Source organism: Rosa chinensis, chromosome 7, assembly GCF_002994745.2.
Source record: "Rosa chinensis cultivar Old Blush chromosome 7, RchiOBHm-V2, whole genome shotgun sequence".
In the NCBI taxonomy this organism is placed as follows: domain Eukaryota; kingdom Viridiplantae; phylum Streptophyta; class Magnoliopsida; order Rosales; family Rosaceae; genus Rosa; species Rosa chinensis.
Genome location: NC_037094.1, coordinates 7,890,553 through 7,903,588, shown reverse-complemented (window position 1 = coordinate 7,903,588; position 13,036 = coordinate 7,890,553). Strand labels below are relative to the sequence as shown.

The following is a 13,036-nucleotide window of genomic DNA, read 5'->3' as shown; positions in this document are numbered from 1 at the left end:
AATTGAGGGAATGTAATAAACACTATCTAAAACCAGAAAATTTCCTAATCCTAAATCTAGTCTTAAAGATCCTACTGCCTTGACTGCAACCCTCATTCCATTTCCAACGCAGATGTTAGCTTCATCACTTCTTGGCTTCCTCATCCCTATGAATCCCTGCAAAGAGTTTGTAATGTGTAAGGGACTGCCACTATCTAACCAATAAGAATGAGGTTCAATGTTAACAAAATTAACTTCTAACGAAAAAGTTTCTAAATGATCAAATAAATCAATCTTACCCTTTTTCACAAGCCATGCCTTAAATCCTGTACAGTCCTTCTTCATGTGTCCTACTTTCTTACAAAAATAGCACTTGAACTTAAATGGCTTGTTGACTTTAGCTGCTGCAGTATTTCCTGATGGCTTGGCTATAGTTTTCTTAGGCTTGAATTTGTTCTGTTTCTTTGGCTTTTCAACTAAATTGACAGAGGTGGAGGGCTGCTTCTCTTTCTTCATTCTACTCTCCTCATCCACACAAATAGCTATCAGCTCATTCAAGGTCCAGCTCTCCTTCTGCGCATTGTAGCTAGTTCTTAAGGTATTGAAGCTAGATGGTAGAGAATCTAAGGCATTGTGGACAAGTTGGTCATCCTTGACTCCCAGATCTAAATCCCTGAGCCTAGTGTTAAGCTCAGTGAGCTTCAAGATATGCTGCCTAACACCCCCACTACCAGTATACTTCAACTCATTCATCTCCTTGGAAAGTCTAGCTGCCTCTGCCTTATTGCTTTCCTTGAATTTCTCAGCTATTGCTTCCATATAGTCAACTGCCAAAACAGGCTCTTCAATACTACCCCTCACAGTATCAGACATGGTAGTTCTCATTACATTCTTAGCCCTATAATTAGACCTATGCCAGTCTCGATAATATTTCTTGTCATCGGATGAGCTAGTTGCATCTACTCCATAAGGCTCTATATCAGTAAAACACAAATCCATGTTGTCATGCATCATTAGGTAGAACTCTACACCACTCTTCCAGGCCTTAAAGTTTGATCCAGTAAGCATCTGGATATTGTTCAAATTCATGTAGGTGATTCCTAGAGAGCAAAACAAAGAAAAGTGTAAGTTTTTAGTTTTATCAGTTCTTATAACAAGTTTTGTCAAAAAGTTTCTGCATTCAAGTGTTGATTTTAAAGCAGTTCAAGCAAACACACAAGTAGAAAACAAAACATTTTACAAAACAAAACAATACCAAAAGCAAATAATGCAATTATTAGCCCCAATTCTGCAGTCAATATCAAGCATCACTTTTATAGCAGAAAACATGATATTCTGGAGGTTCCTCAATCATTATGCCACAAGCAGTGAATTCATATTATTCTAAAGACAATCAACATCTTTATGACAGAAGAAAAGTCCCTAGAATCCAAAATTGAACTCAAAATTATGCATAATGCTGTTTCACTTTTAAATCATATAGCTCAAACTTCTTTGGAAGACAATATACATACATAGTTTAAAAGTAAAACACAAGTTTCTGGTCTTTTCTTCATCTTAATGAATTTTTGAATAACAAGTAGATAATCACTTTGTGCAACATATCCACTTAACCATTTAAATTCGCAGACCATGAAAAATTTTCTTTCAATCTGCAACTTTTAGCATAACAAGCATGTACAGGGAGATCGACTTCTTCACACGTCACATTATACCATTGCAGATCATCAATTATAGAAATTTCACAACATATAAACAATCATATCACAAACATCAGAATATTAAATTTCATGCTCATCCCAGAAAACCATCACATCACAAAAACAAATTCTGAAAATTAAGTTTCATCCGGTCACCATCTACTCTAGCCTAGGTGCACGCCGGGAATGCCTCTATTGTTCTTGCACATTACGATGATCAAAATATTCTAATTTCAAAAAAAAAAAAAACCCAAAAATTTCCAGAAAACTCTAACCTTGTTCTTCTTAATTTGCTGCAAAACTTTATCGCGGAAGCATGAATTTTTACCCAAAACAGCAGTCGATCAGTTCGGCCCCTTAATCCGCAGTGATTGGAGTCTTGAATCCCATAGAGGATATGAACATCCTCTGCGCTTTCAATCCCAGACGAAGAACCCTAATCCCCAAACGTATATGACCGTTAGAGTATAACGGTCATCTGCAGCAGGGTTTTAAATGGGATTGGGTCCGGGTCAGCGCCTGCGGGTTTTGGGCCGAAAAGACTTTTCTAAAAACTGGCCCACTCGTGGCCCTTTTCTTTAGCAAGGTTTAGAACAAGTTTCTATAAATTTTTGCTGAAAATAAAATTTTGGTTCTTCCAAAAATTGATTAATCAAAAATTGATTTATGTTTGTGAAAACCTGATGCTCTGATACCATTTGTTAGACAGAATGAGCAAAACCAAAAGAACATGATCAATTCACAAATACATAAACACACTATATTAATCAAGACCACATGAACCAAAATACAAGTTTATATACTAACCTTCTTCAGTATTAGGAGCCATTGCAGTAGCACTAATGAACTTGACAATGAACGCGGATTGATCTTCTCCTCAGCTCTGGATTTAAGCTCCTTTCTATGGGGCAGGACTTAATGCTTTGTGACAGAGAGAGCAGGGACCAACACTCCTATATATATTGGCTATGTTCCTAAGAATCCTCCCATAAAGATGTTTCTTAGAAACCAAGTCACCAACAATTAGAAAACCTAATGCAACACTAAATCGGATTACTATGTAAACCAACTAATGGATTCCTAACCAATGAGTTGATATAATTATCTCAATAGGTTTCTAGGTATTGTACTTAGCTTACAACTCCTATTAATGAATCAAGTTATAATCCAATTTGCATTCTGTATAATAGATGATGATAGGTCCATTTAGTTCTAACACCAGTGGTGATTGTGGCTCTTCGACGACAATCATTGCAAGGTGGGTTAGATATCTTGGGGAACCCCGATGGAACAACGATTACAGGCATCCCTACCAGGTTTCCCATACAAACTCTCTCCCAATCAGCTGCATTGCCAATGAATGCGTCAACAGTGAAGCTCTCTCTTACTTCTAGAATCAGCTTCCCCCTTGCTCTCTGAGCCTGTAGAAGACCATTTTAATATAGGTAGATGACAAAACAGTTAGTTAAATCTATGATGATCAATCAATGATCATGAATTTTTATGAGCCTAACAGTTGAAATTATGACCAAGTGCAATGGGGGACTGTTAACTTGGTAAAAGAGTTGGGCTAAAAGTTGACTGCTAAACAAGTAACCTGACCTGACCTGACCACTAGAATATGCCACTATAAAGGTCAAAAAAGCTCATCCACAGGATACACTAGAACAAGGCTTGTCATGACATGTAGATAAGCAACCAACCTGGACATAGTCCACTGCTGGAAAAATGCGTGCACGACGCAGCTCAGGAGGCCATTATCTTGCGATTCATAATCATCATCCTTCCCTGACCGTTGCCACTCATCAAAGTGAGCCAATGTATCCACGCCCATTGTAAAGCTGACAATACCAACTAAGTCAACCTCATATTTAAGTTTAAAAGGGACCATATTAACACCTTTCGATCCAAGAACATGAACAACCTGGCATAATCAAAGAAAGAAAATTTCAGCAAGATTTTCTCCAAGCTCAATAATGCCAAAATGTCTATTGATCATCTCGCCTCAGCCTTATATTAAAACATTATAAATGTCAATAGATCCCACACCTCCTGCTCAGCATCATCGACATATCCAATAGTAAGCTTTGTTATGTCAACCAGGGAAGGATCCTCAAGGGCAATGTCTCTTGATGAAAGATCATCTGGATCCTTTCCTCTAATAGCATCCAAAATAATAGCACAATCTGCGACACTTCTGGAGACAGGACCAAGCTTATCCTACATCAAACACATAGAAAGAAGATCAGAACATAAGAATAAGATTACACATTTTATTGGTACTGCAGAAGAACAAGAAGATGATCACAGTACCAAGCTTTCTGATAGACTCATAACACCGGTTCGACCCACACACCCAAATGTTGGACGCAATGCTGTCACCCCACAGTGTGCAGCAGGTAGAGTCATGGAACCAACCGTTTCTGATGCAATTGCAAATTTTATCATACCTGTAAAACGCTCTTGCTTTTTCTCTAAACATACATCTATGAACCGCATATATATATATATATATATATATATATATATATATATATATACCAGGTGAGCACCTTGAATAAGCTAAGAAAAGATTAATTAATTATTATAATCACAACAAAAAAGCTTAAGAGAAACAGAAGTGAATGAAAATGCTGAGCAGCTTGTAATTGGAAAACACCTGCTGAGGTGCAAGCAGCGGGTCCAGATGATGAACCAGTAGTAAATTCCTTGATATTCCATGGGTTCCTTGTCCTACCCCCAAACCAGATGTCATCATAAGCTAGTGATCCAGAAGCAAGCTTGGCAACGAGAACTGCTCCTGCTGACTTCAGCCTATGTGTACACATATACATGATAAAACAGACTCAGATACTAGACAAGAAAGTTTCCATACGAGTCATTTGACAAACATATGTTGCTGCAATTCATTTTTGGAAGGTTTAGCACCTCTTATAAACCCAGGCCTTCGTGTCAAGAACCTGATCTTTATAAGTTTTTGAACCCCATGTTGTTTTGTAGTAGGGAACTGATATTATATCCTTTAGTCCATAAGGAATCCCATGGAGAGGACCTAAAACAAAAGTCTATATGTAATTAAGGTGAAGATAAGCAACTTTTGCATAGATTACTATAACAGCTCACGGGCAAGAAAGTGTGACAATTCATCTGGGTATGATCAGAAAAGAAATGTACCAAAATACACCCCTCGGGCGAGCAATTCATCAGCCTCTTATGCTTGCTGGTTAGCTAACTCTTCAATGTAGGTAACCACAGCCTCAAGAACAGGATTGTACCTATATTTCCACAAATGTATCAAGTCTCGAACACATTATCACACAGAGGAAGCTCACGTTTGTTACAGCTCACACTTACCTCTTCAATCTTTGCATAAAAATCTGAGTAAGCTCCTGGGATGTAATTTGCTTTGTCCTTATGAGCTCCCCCAATTCAAGAACCTGTACTGACTCAAGATATATAATGTTGTGTGAATGTGCTCGCAATTGTGAGACACAGAGAGGCACGAAAGCCTTTAACTTACACTCATGAAGGCAATGTCATCGTCATTTTGTGGTCTTTGAATCCCAGAGAGCGAAGAACAATCGAACCTTTTGCTTAGGTGTTGTGCTTTTTCAATGCCTCAATTATTATGTAACTATACTAAAACCCAACTCGCTAGAAGACAAACAAACTGAACAGTGACTTGACGGTTTGCTTGAACAGTAACTCGCTAATTGAGTTGGTTTTTGCATAAGGGTTTTGTCTTATATGCATATGGTGCATGTTTGAGCTGAGAATAAATTAGACAATAGATGCATATGGTGCACAAACCTCAAACTGCAGAATGCCTATTTGAAATTGTGGAATGGTTGAATCATTTGTTAATTGATGTTTTAGTTCCCATGCGTTTTTAGTTTCATATTCTGGCTGTGGATGATAGCATCATACATAGGAAGGTCATTGAAAAGCTATATAATATTTCTTGCTCTAAGGGTAGCTTTTGCCTATCTAATGATAGTCCAAACATTCGTGTACCGATCCAAGCTTCCAGGATTGTTGAAATACCTTTTATGTGGATCGGAAAGCCTTAATAGTTTCAGACCAGCTAGGGAGGATTCTTTGTTGAAAATATGAAATAGCTTTGTTTAATAAATTATCTTTGCTGTGGCTTTCAGTCATGTCCAAGTAGTCAGCAACACAAATGAGCTGTATAACATTCTGACTGCAAATTTGAATATCAAAGCCATGATAGAATCTCGCAACAAGCTCAAGAGTGTCTGCAGTAGCAGGGACACTCTGGAGGAAGTTAGCAAGATCTTCCTGCAGATTCTCTTCAAGTGTAGCAGCAAATTTGGCTGATTTTGCAGCCAGAAGCTCCTGCACAGTAGATGGTTATAAACGGGAAATGTTATTGCCAAAGAGAAAAATAAAAATAATGAGCTGCATTCTGTTAGAGAAAACAAGATCAAAATGTAGATGATAATAAAATTGTAGTAAGATTAGGAATGTAGGAGTTTCATAATAGTTTCTTACTATGTCCATAGTGAATGGCTGACCACCAAGCACATTTAGTTGCATATCCCATGTAGACTTGGGCAACCTAAATAGAATCAGAATAAAGTCCATGAATGAGTCACTAAAAGAAACATTGGATTTTGTTTTGCAGCTACTTTTGATAGTGGAACCGGGGCTTTAAGATAAGTACGGATGAGTGTTTTTGCCAGTTCAAGTCTAGCATAACAAGAAATATTGAAATTTTTTGCTTGGAGATTTATTTGTCCGGTATGAATGTGAAACATGATTGTTCAATAGGTATGTCTTTGTTTGATTAAAAAAAAGGAGATGATTATCTGTTGAAATTTTAATTTCATAGACATCTAATATGAGTTTTATGTTAAAAGAGGTTTGCGTAATATGAGTTGATCAATGGATTTGATCAGATTTTTGAGCTTGATAATTATGGATTTGATGTAGATATGTATCTAATTGTTGTTAAGTTTCTTAGGTGTCTAAATCATACAATGGCAATTTTTTAATAGTGTGATCTGTGGGTCAAGATGATCTGTGATAGAGGTAATGTTGTTAAGAGTCAAGATAACCTGGACAGATCAATTTTTGCATCTGCTGCTGGATAATTAACCCAGGTCCAGGTCTGTTTAGTGTGTTTCTAAGTTAAAGTTCACTATGAATCTAGAAACTTTTGTGTTTTGCTCCAGAGCCTTGAAAGCAAGCAGTTCTTTTTACTTATTGGTGACTATTTTTTCTTTCTTATCTGACACATATGTTTAAGTCCACTGTTTGGGTAAAAAAAAAAAAAACCCATAGCATTTTTGGGATTATCCCATTCCAGCAAAGTATTATGTTTAGATTTTCATGATCCTCTTCAATCTTTGTAGTACAAATTTTTCTGTGCACTTTAGGTCTTCATTTATATAATCTGTCTTTGTTTATAACACTTTGTGTGCTTTATGTAATACTCTAAGCAGTCTTTCGCTTTCACTTACTTTTGAATTTGGGTGTACATCAGCAAAGTGCTATTTTACCTCTTTTAATTTTTCCTACCTTTTCAATTCGGTTAATAAATTCTAAACTATGAGTCTTGATTCCTAGATCCTAAACCCTTGAAAATATTAATGTCAATATCAGAAACCGTTTTCTCCAATGCACGGTACTGAGAAAACATTCTACCAGCTTAGCAAAGTAACCAAAAGAAATGCATTTGCTTGAGAGAAGAAAAGTGTTTCATTGAGTGCCTTTGAATTTTTTTTTTTTTTTTTTTTTTTTGGGTAATGGTTTTCCAATTTCATGCTAGGATATGTCTGCTGGAGCAAAGGACAACTTCCAAAACCAGTTTTGGGCTGGAAACCAAGATAGTGGCAGCATCCATTCCTTTTATGATGTCGCTGCTAATCCAGATTCGTATGGCAAAGGCACAAGATTTTTGATACAAGTAGAACAATGTATAATGTAGTTTGACTATATCTAATGTATCTATATTTTAATTTCAATGTAAACTCAACCATATCAATAGTATACCCGCAGTATCGCGTGGGCATGTTGCCTAGTCCGGAACGAAGACCAAACAAGACGGGTCATTCAATCCTCCATTAACAGAAGCAACAAGCTTTCGGTTGGCTCTGATTGTAGGGATATTGAACTTTTTCGCACCCTTCACAAGCTCTAGCAACTAAAGTATAATAAACAGCACACAACTAAGAAGAATGTAGAGACTTATGAGCAGCATTATGCACAAGAACAAAATCTAAAGGCTTATTATCCAATCACCTTCCTATTACTGCAGAAGTTGGCATCTATTAATCCAAGCACCCTTTTGAGGGAAGCAACGTCAGCGATATTTTCAGGAGACTCACCGTTTTTCTCACCGTCCTGATCAACGAAACAGGATAAGAACCTTTCAATGAAACTCAAATGGGATTAGCCTTTATGACTGATAGTATTACCTGAACATATGCTTAGGGAAATGAGCTTTAACTTTCTGGGAGACCACTTTCCATACATTTTTATAAGTTCTCACCTGTTTTGCATATGTTCATTAGGGTACAATATATGATGGTTACATTCTCAAGGACGATTAAAAGAAACTACAACAATTCTACGATCTTTCGGAAGTTTGGCCTAAACTTCAGCAATCAGTTTCTACTTCAAGTATAATTGTCCGAGATTAAGAAGGCTTTCTTACTTAACAAAGTGACAGAAAAACTGGAACAAGTTGCAGAAACAATATATAGAAACATAGAGAGCAGAAACACTATATAGAAACATAGACCGAGAAAGAGAGAGTTACCATATTTGGAAAAGCTTTGGCGAGAGCGAAAGGTTGGTGACGCAGTGGAATAGGGAAGAAATGGAGTTGATTCATAGAAAGAAAGGGTTTGGAGTACTGGTAGTAAGTAGTAACTGCTTCAGGATTAAGGAAATTAACTGCCACAATTGCCAAAGGTAGCGAAACTGACTGATGCCCTTTTCTTTTTTGGCCATAGTTATTACAACAAATTAGCTAACACGAGCAATGGTAGCTGCCTCATTGCCCAGTTGATTATGATGCTATAATGTTAACTACAAATCACAATTTGAACTGATATTCACACATTTTAGTCACATTGTTCACATTATACATCAAAGTAGTGTTACTGCTCTGTTGTCCGGGTTTGTATTCAAGTATACATATGGTTTGTAATATAAAGAAATAATTTGTCAACATAATATATCAAACCATTCACTACATTTTCCGGGTTAATTTCGAACTTGAGAAACTGAAGATGGATATGGGATTACATCGTCTGGTCCCAGATCATCGATAGGAGGGCGCTGCTTATGATGATCGGTGACCGATTGGAAAGCCATAGCTAAGGCTAGAGCCTGCACATGAAAACCGTTGTCAAGCATTAGCATTTCTTGATTTAATCGCTTAACAAGTATTAAGTTGATTGGATTGAGCTCACAATGTAGTCTTTCTCAGGAGGAGCATAAATGCCAGTGGTGATAGTAGTTCTTCTCCTACTGTTGCCTGGATGTGGCTGTGATATGTTCTTAAAACCTGTGGGAACAACAATCACAGGGATGCCAACAAGGTTTCCAAGGCAAACTCTCTCCCAATCAGTTGCATTGCCGATGAATGCATCAACAGTGAAGCTATCTCTCACTTCCCGGATTAACTTTCCCCTCGCTCTTTGTGCCTGCACATAAAGTTTAAAGCCATGTAACTTTTGCTACATAACTAACATGTGATGTTCTGGCTCGTCACCTTGAAATGTGATTACCTGCACATAGTCTACTGCTGGAATTACGCGTGCACGACGCAGTTCAGTAGGCCACTGTTCTTGAGCTTCATAATCCTCATCCTGCCCCGATCGCTGCCACTCGTCAAAGTGAGCCAACATATCGACGTCCATGGTAAAGTTCAGAATGCCTTGAACAGAATCAACCGTGTAATTTAGTTTAAAAGGAATCATTTTTACACCTTTCGCGGCTAGAACATGAACAACCTGTAAAAAAAAAAGCAACTCTATCTTAAGCTCCACATATGAAAAAGCTTAATCAACAAGTGTTAGGGATCTTCAGATGTTAATGTCCAACTAACCTCCATCTCGGCATCTTCTAGATATCCAACAGTGAGTTTAGTGATGTCAACTGAAAATGGATCATCAAAGGGAATGTCTCTTGATGAAAGATCATCCGGGTCCTTTCCTCTAATAGCATCCAGAATAATTGCACAATCTGTGGCACTTCTACAGAAAGGACCAAGCTTATCCTGTTAAACCAGTAAGGCTATAAATTCTAACATGTACTGCATCACAAAATTAAGGACTTGAAAATGAAGATTTGAGGAGTACCAAGCTTTCTGATATGCTCATTACACCAGTTCGGCCAGTAGTGCCGAATGTTGGGCGCAATGCTGTCACTCCACAGCGCGCAGCAGGGTAGGTCACAGAGCCAGCTGTTTCTGATCCAATTGCAAATGGCACCATACCTGTGAAAGATGTCTTGTTTACAGAACGAGGCAGATTTTTAAGAGAAACATGGGATGTTTTTTGATCTTTGAACTAAGCAAAGACCCCCCAAAAAAGAAAAATGCAACGCTGAGGTCTCGAAATGTGAAGACTACTACATACCTGCTGAGGTGGAGGCAGCAGGTCCAGCTGATGAACCAGTCGAGAACTCCTCAATATTCCATGGATTCCTTGTTCTTCCGCCAAACCAGATGTCATCGTATGCCAATGATCCTGAAACAAGCTTCGCGACAAGAACTGCCCCAGCAGACTTCAACCTGCATATAGAACATATCAGCTAACAAGCAAACTGCAACTTAAGTTAACTTTGAATGCTTTTTCCCTTTGGGTTATTATGCAACTAATTTTGTCAAAACAAACTGTCTAAAACTCTTTTAAGCCATATATAATAGCTAGTATATTACTCAAACTTGTTTAGTACCTCTTGTAAACCCAAGCTTCAATGTTAAGAACTTGATGTTTGAAACTTCTGGAACCCCAAGTTGTTCTGTAGTGGGGTACTGCAATTATATCCTTCAAACCATAGGGAATCCCATGGAGAGGACCTACATAGAAATTCAATATGTAAATGCTAACAATTTACGATAAATGAGGATATGAGAGATTACATTAACCTACAAACATGTATATTTTGATGACACTAACAAGAAAAGAGATGTACCCAAATAAACTCCTTGTGCAAGCAGATCATCAGCCCCTTTTGCTTGCTCGTATGCTAATTCTTCAGTATAAGTCACCACTGCCTCAAGAACATGATTATACCTAGTATATCAACAATGCATCTATTATATTAGTGTGATAGGTCCTGGATATTAACAAAAAAGAGGGGAAAAAAACCAGCAAAGAAAACAAAGATAAGGAACTGTTTTCACTATTACCTTTTAAGTCTTTTCAGAAAAATTGCAGTAAGCTCCTTGGATGTAATTTGCTTTGTCCTAATGAGTTGTCCTAATTCAGGAATCTGATGAACACCCAACAAAGTTATATGTTTATAGTGTCAATGAGAGACTCATCACGAGCAAAATTCAATCACAAGTGATCATGATTGATCACATTGTTAATCACATCTTTTAGAAATGTGGGACTTACGGACGATATAAATTTATGCGATCAAGACAGGATTCGTCGTACTCATGCAAATAAAACACACAGATTAGATAACAGTGGAGCTAGTGACTTACAGTCAGGAAGGCAATGTCTTCTTCACTTCTGGGTTTCTGTATGCCGGAAAGAGAAGGATAACTGAATCTTCTAGTCACATTTTGTGCTTGTTCTTTCCCCCACCCAGAATTAAACACCAAATAAGACGGGTCACTCAGCCCTCCATTCACTGAAGCAACTAACTCTCTGTTAGCTCTGATTATAGGGGTGTTTAACTCCTTATCTCCCTTCACAATTTCCAGCATCTAAAGCACATAGCCACATAGTACCAAAAAGAAAAAAAGTGAGTTTGAAATTAACTTAACTATTCACTTGGTAATTCTGAAGCATAATATTGAATCAAAGTCACCTCTGTATCATTGAAGAAGGTGGAGTCAAACAACTCAAATGCACATTTAAGAGGCGAGAATTGACCAACTCTAACCCAGCACTGATCAAATTTACAAACAGAACCAAATTAACACCATTGATAGAAACTCTGTCAAAACCAGAATTAACAGCAACATGAATAGATTTACGAGTGGAAAGAGAAGCAATTTACCACATTTTTAACTGGTGAAATCACAACTGGGCAACAGATCAGAGCTAGGATTATGACACCAGTGGTGGTCCACTGTACTGAGGGAAGAGGAAGACGATTGTGTTTGAGCATGGCTGCTAGAGATTAAGAGCTTCGTCGATGTTCTCTATGGAATCTCTGTCACAGTCTCTCTTTCTCTTTTGCTGACCATTTGCAGAGCTGAGGGTTAAACACACCATGCTTGAAATGTTTGACCCTCTCTTTCTCTCTCTTTTTCTGTCAGTCTTCGCCTGCTTCACACGCATGGAACCAAAAACCTCTTTTGGAACGTTGTTGTACTCCCAATGTGCTCCTACTTGAGATTCGAGAGCCCATATTTCGGTATCTATATTAATTTTTTTCTCATTGGTCTCGTTTAGTTCACGGAATCGAGGGTTTGAGAAAGTTATTCATTTCTTATGTTCGGTGTGCACAAAAAAATGAACAACTTTTATTTAAAAACGGAAAATATAAGGGAAAGTGAACCTTCTCATCCTCCAAATGATTCATTTTCTCTTCCACTTTCCATACATTAATTACATAATATAAGTACATTTAAATCTTTATTGAAAATTCTTATTGACAATTTTATTAAAAAGTTTATGAGATTTTGTAATTATATATGTCTATATGAGGATAAAAATGGAATATTAGTATTATTTTGTTTCCTTTCCTTACACAAACCAAACAGTAAAATGGAAACAAACATGCATTTTCTCTTTACTTTCCTAACGTTTCCAAATAGTGGAAAGGAAAGTTAGTGGGAAATTCATTTTCCTTTCCTATCGGATTTCTTAAGAAATTGATTTCATTTCTGCAAACTAAACGAGGTCTTGGAGTAGACCTTAGTAAACAACTAATAACGTTACAATAACTAATTTGTGAGTCGATATGAGATATTTCAATTATAAAATTAGCATAAATACTATTAGATCAAATGATACTTGACTTATTTCAAGTTTTTATAAACTTCAAAGATTAGGCTAAATGAATGACGAGGTCAACCAAGCAGTTGTTCATCCTCTTTTTTTCCTTTTCTTTTTCTCTCTAACCAATTTCTAGTATTAACATCGGTTAGTTTCCCACTTTGGGTCTAATATTTTTCTTGTTTCCACTGCTCTTTACGG

General features: G+C 37.2%; 2 protein-coding genes across 2 annotated transcripts; both read right to left on the bottom strand.

The window, feature by feature from the left end:
- Positions 1 to 5,416: 5,416 nt before the first annotated feature.
- On the bottom strand, positions 5,417 to 8,019 carry LOC112178831 (BTB/POZ domain-containing protein At5g17580-like). Its single transcript, XM_024317068.2, has 3 exons — positions 7,944 to 8,019; positions 6,192 to 6,258; positions 5,417 to 6,035 (listed from the first exon to the last, which is right to left on the bottom strand). Exons 1-3 carry the CDS (start codon positions 7,967 to 7,969, stop codon positions 5,727 to 5,729), a joined length of 402 nt encoding a protein of 133 aa, XP_024172836.2. The 5' UTR covers positions 7,970 to 8,019; the 3' UTR covers positions 5,417 to 5,726.
- A 712-nt stretch (positions 8,020 to 8,731) lies between these two features.
- LOC112178830 (glutamyl-tRNA(Gln) amidotransferase subunit A) lies at positions 8,732 to 12,217 on the bottom strand. The gene is made up of 12 exons (XM_024317067.2): positions 11,892 to 12,217; positions 11,700 to 11,807; positions 11,371 to 11,595; positions 11,068 to 11,150; positions 10,851 to 10,951; positions 10,611 to 10,734; positions 10,292 to 10,446; positions 10,013 to 10,149; positions 9,760 to 9,930; positions 9,440 to 9,664; positions 9,122 to 9,355; positions 8,732 to 9,038 (listed from the first exon to the last, which is right to left on the bottom strand). The coding sequence occupies exons 1-12, from the start codon at positions 12,000 to 12,002 to the stop codon at positions 8,913 to 8,915; spliced, it is 1,800 nt and encodes a 599-aa protein (XP_024172835.1). The 5' UTR covers positions 12,003 to 12,217; the 3' UTR covers positions 8,732 to 8,912.
- Between the last annotated feature and the right edge of the window lie 819 nt (positions 12,218 to 13,036).

Excerpts from the sequence above, each read along its gene's own strand:
- LOC112178831 (XM_024317068.2), bottom strand. The coding sequence starts at position 7,969 with ATGCCAACTTCTGCAGTAATAGGAAG. Across the intron at positions 6,259-7,943 it reads ACTTCTGCAGTAATAGGAAG|GTTGCCCAAGTCTACATGGG; the intron begins GTGATTGGATAA and ends GATTCTATTTAG. Across the intron at positions 6,036-6,191 it reads AGCCATTCACTATGGACATA|GAGCTTCTGGCTGCAAAATC; the intron begins GTAAGAAACTAT and ends TCTACTGTGCAG.
- LOC112178830 (XM_024317067.2), bottom strand. The coding sequence starts at position 12,002 with ATGCTCAAACACAATCGTCTTCCTCTTCCCTCAGTACAGTGGACCACC. Across the intron at positions 11,808-11,891 it reads TTTCACCAGTTAAAAATGTG|TTTGGTTCTGTTTGTAAATT; the intron begins GTAAATTGCTTC and ends CAATGGTGTTAA. Across the intron at positions 9,356-9,439 it reads CAGCAGTAGACTATGTGCAG|GCACAAAGAGCGAGGGGAAA; the intron begins GTAATCACATTT and ends CTTTATGTGCAG.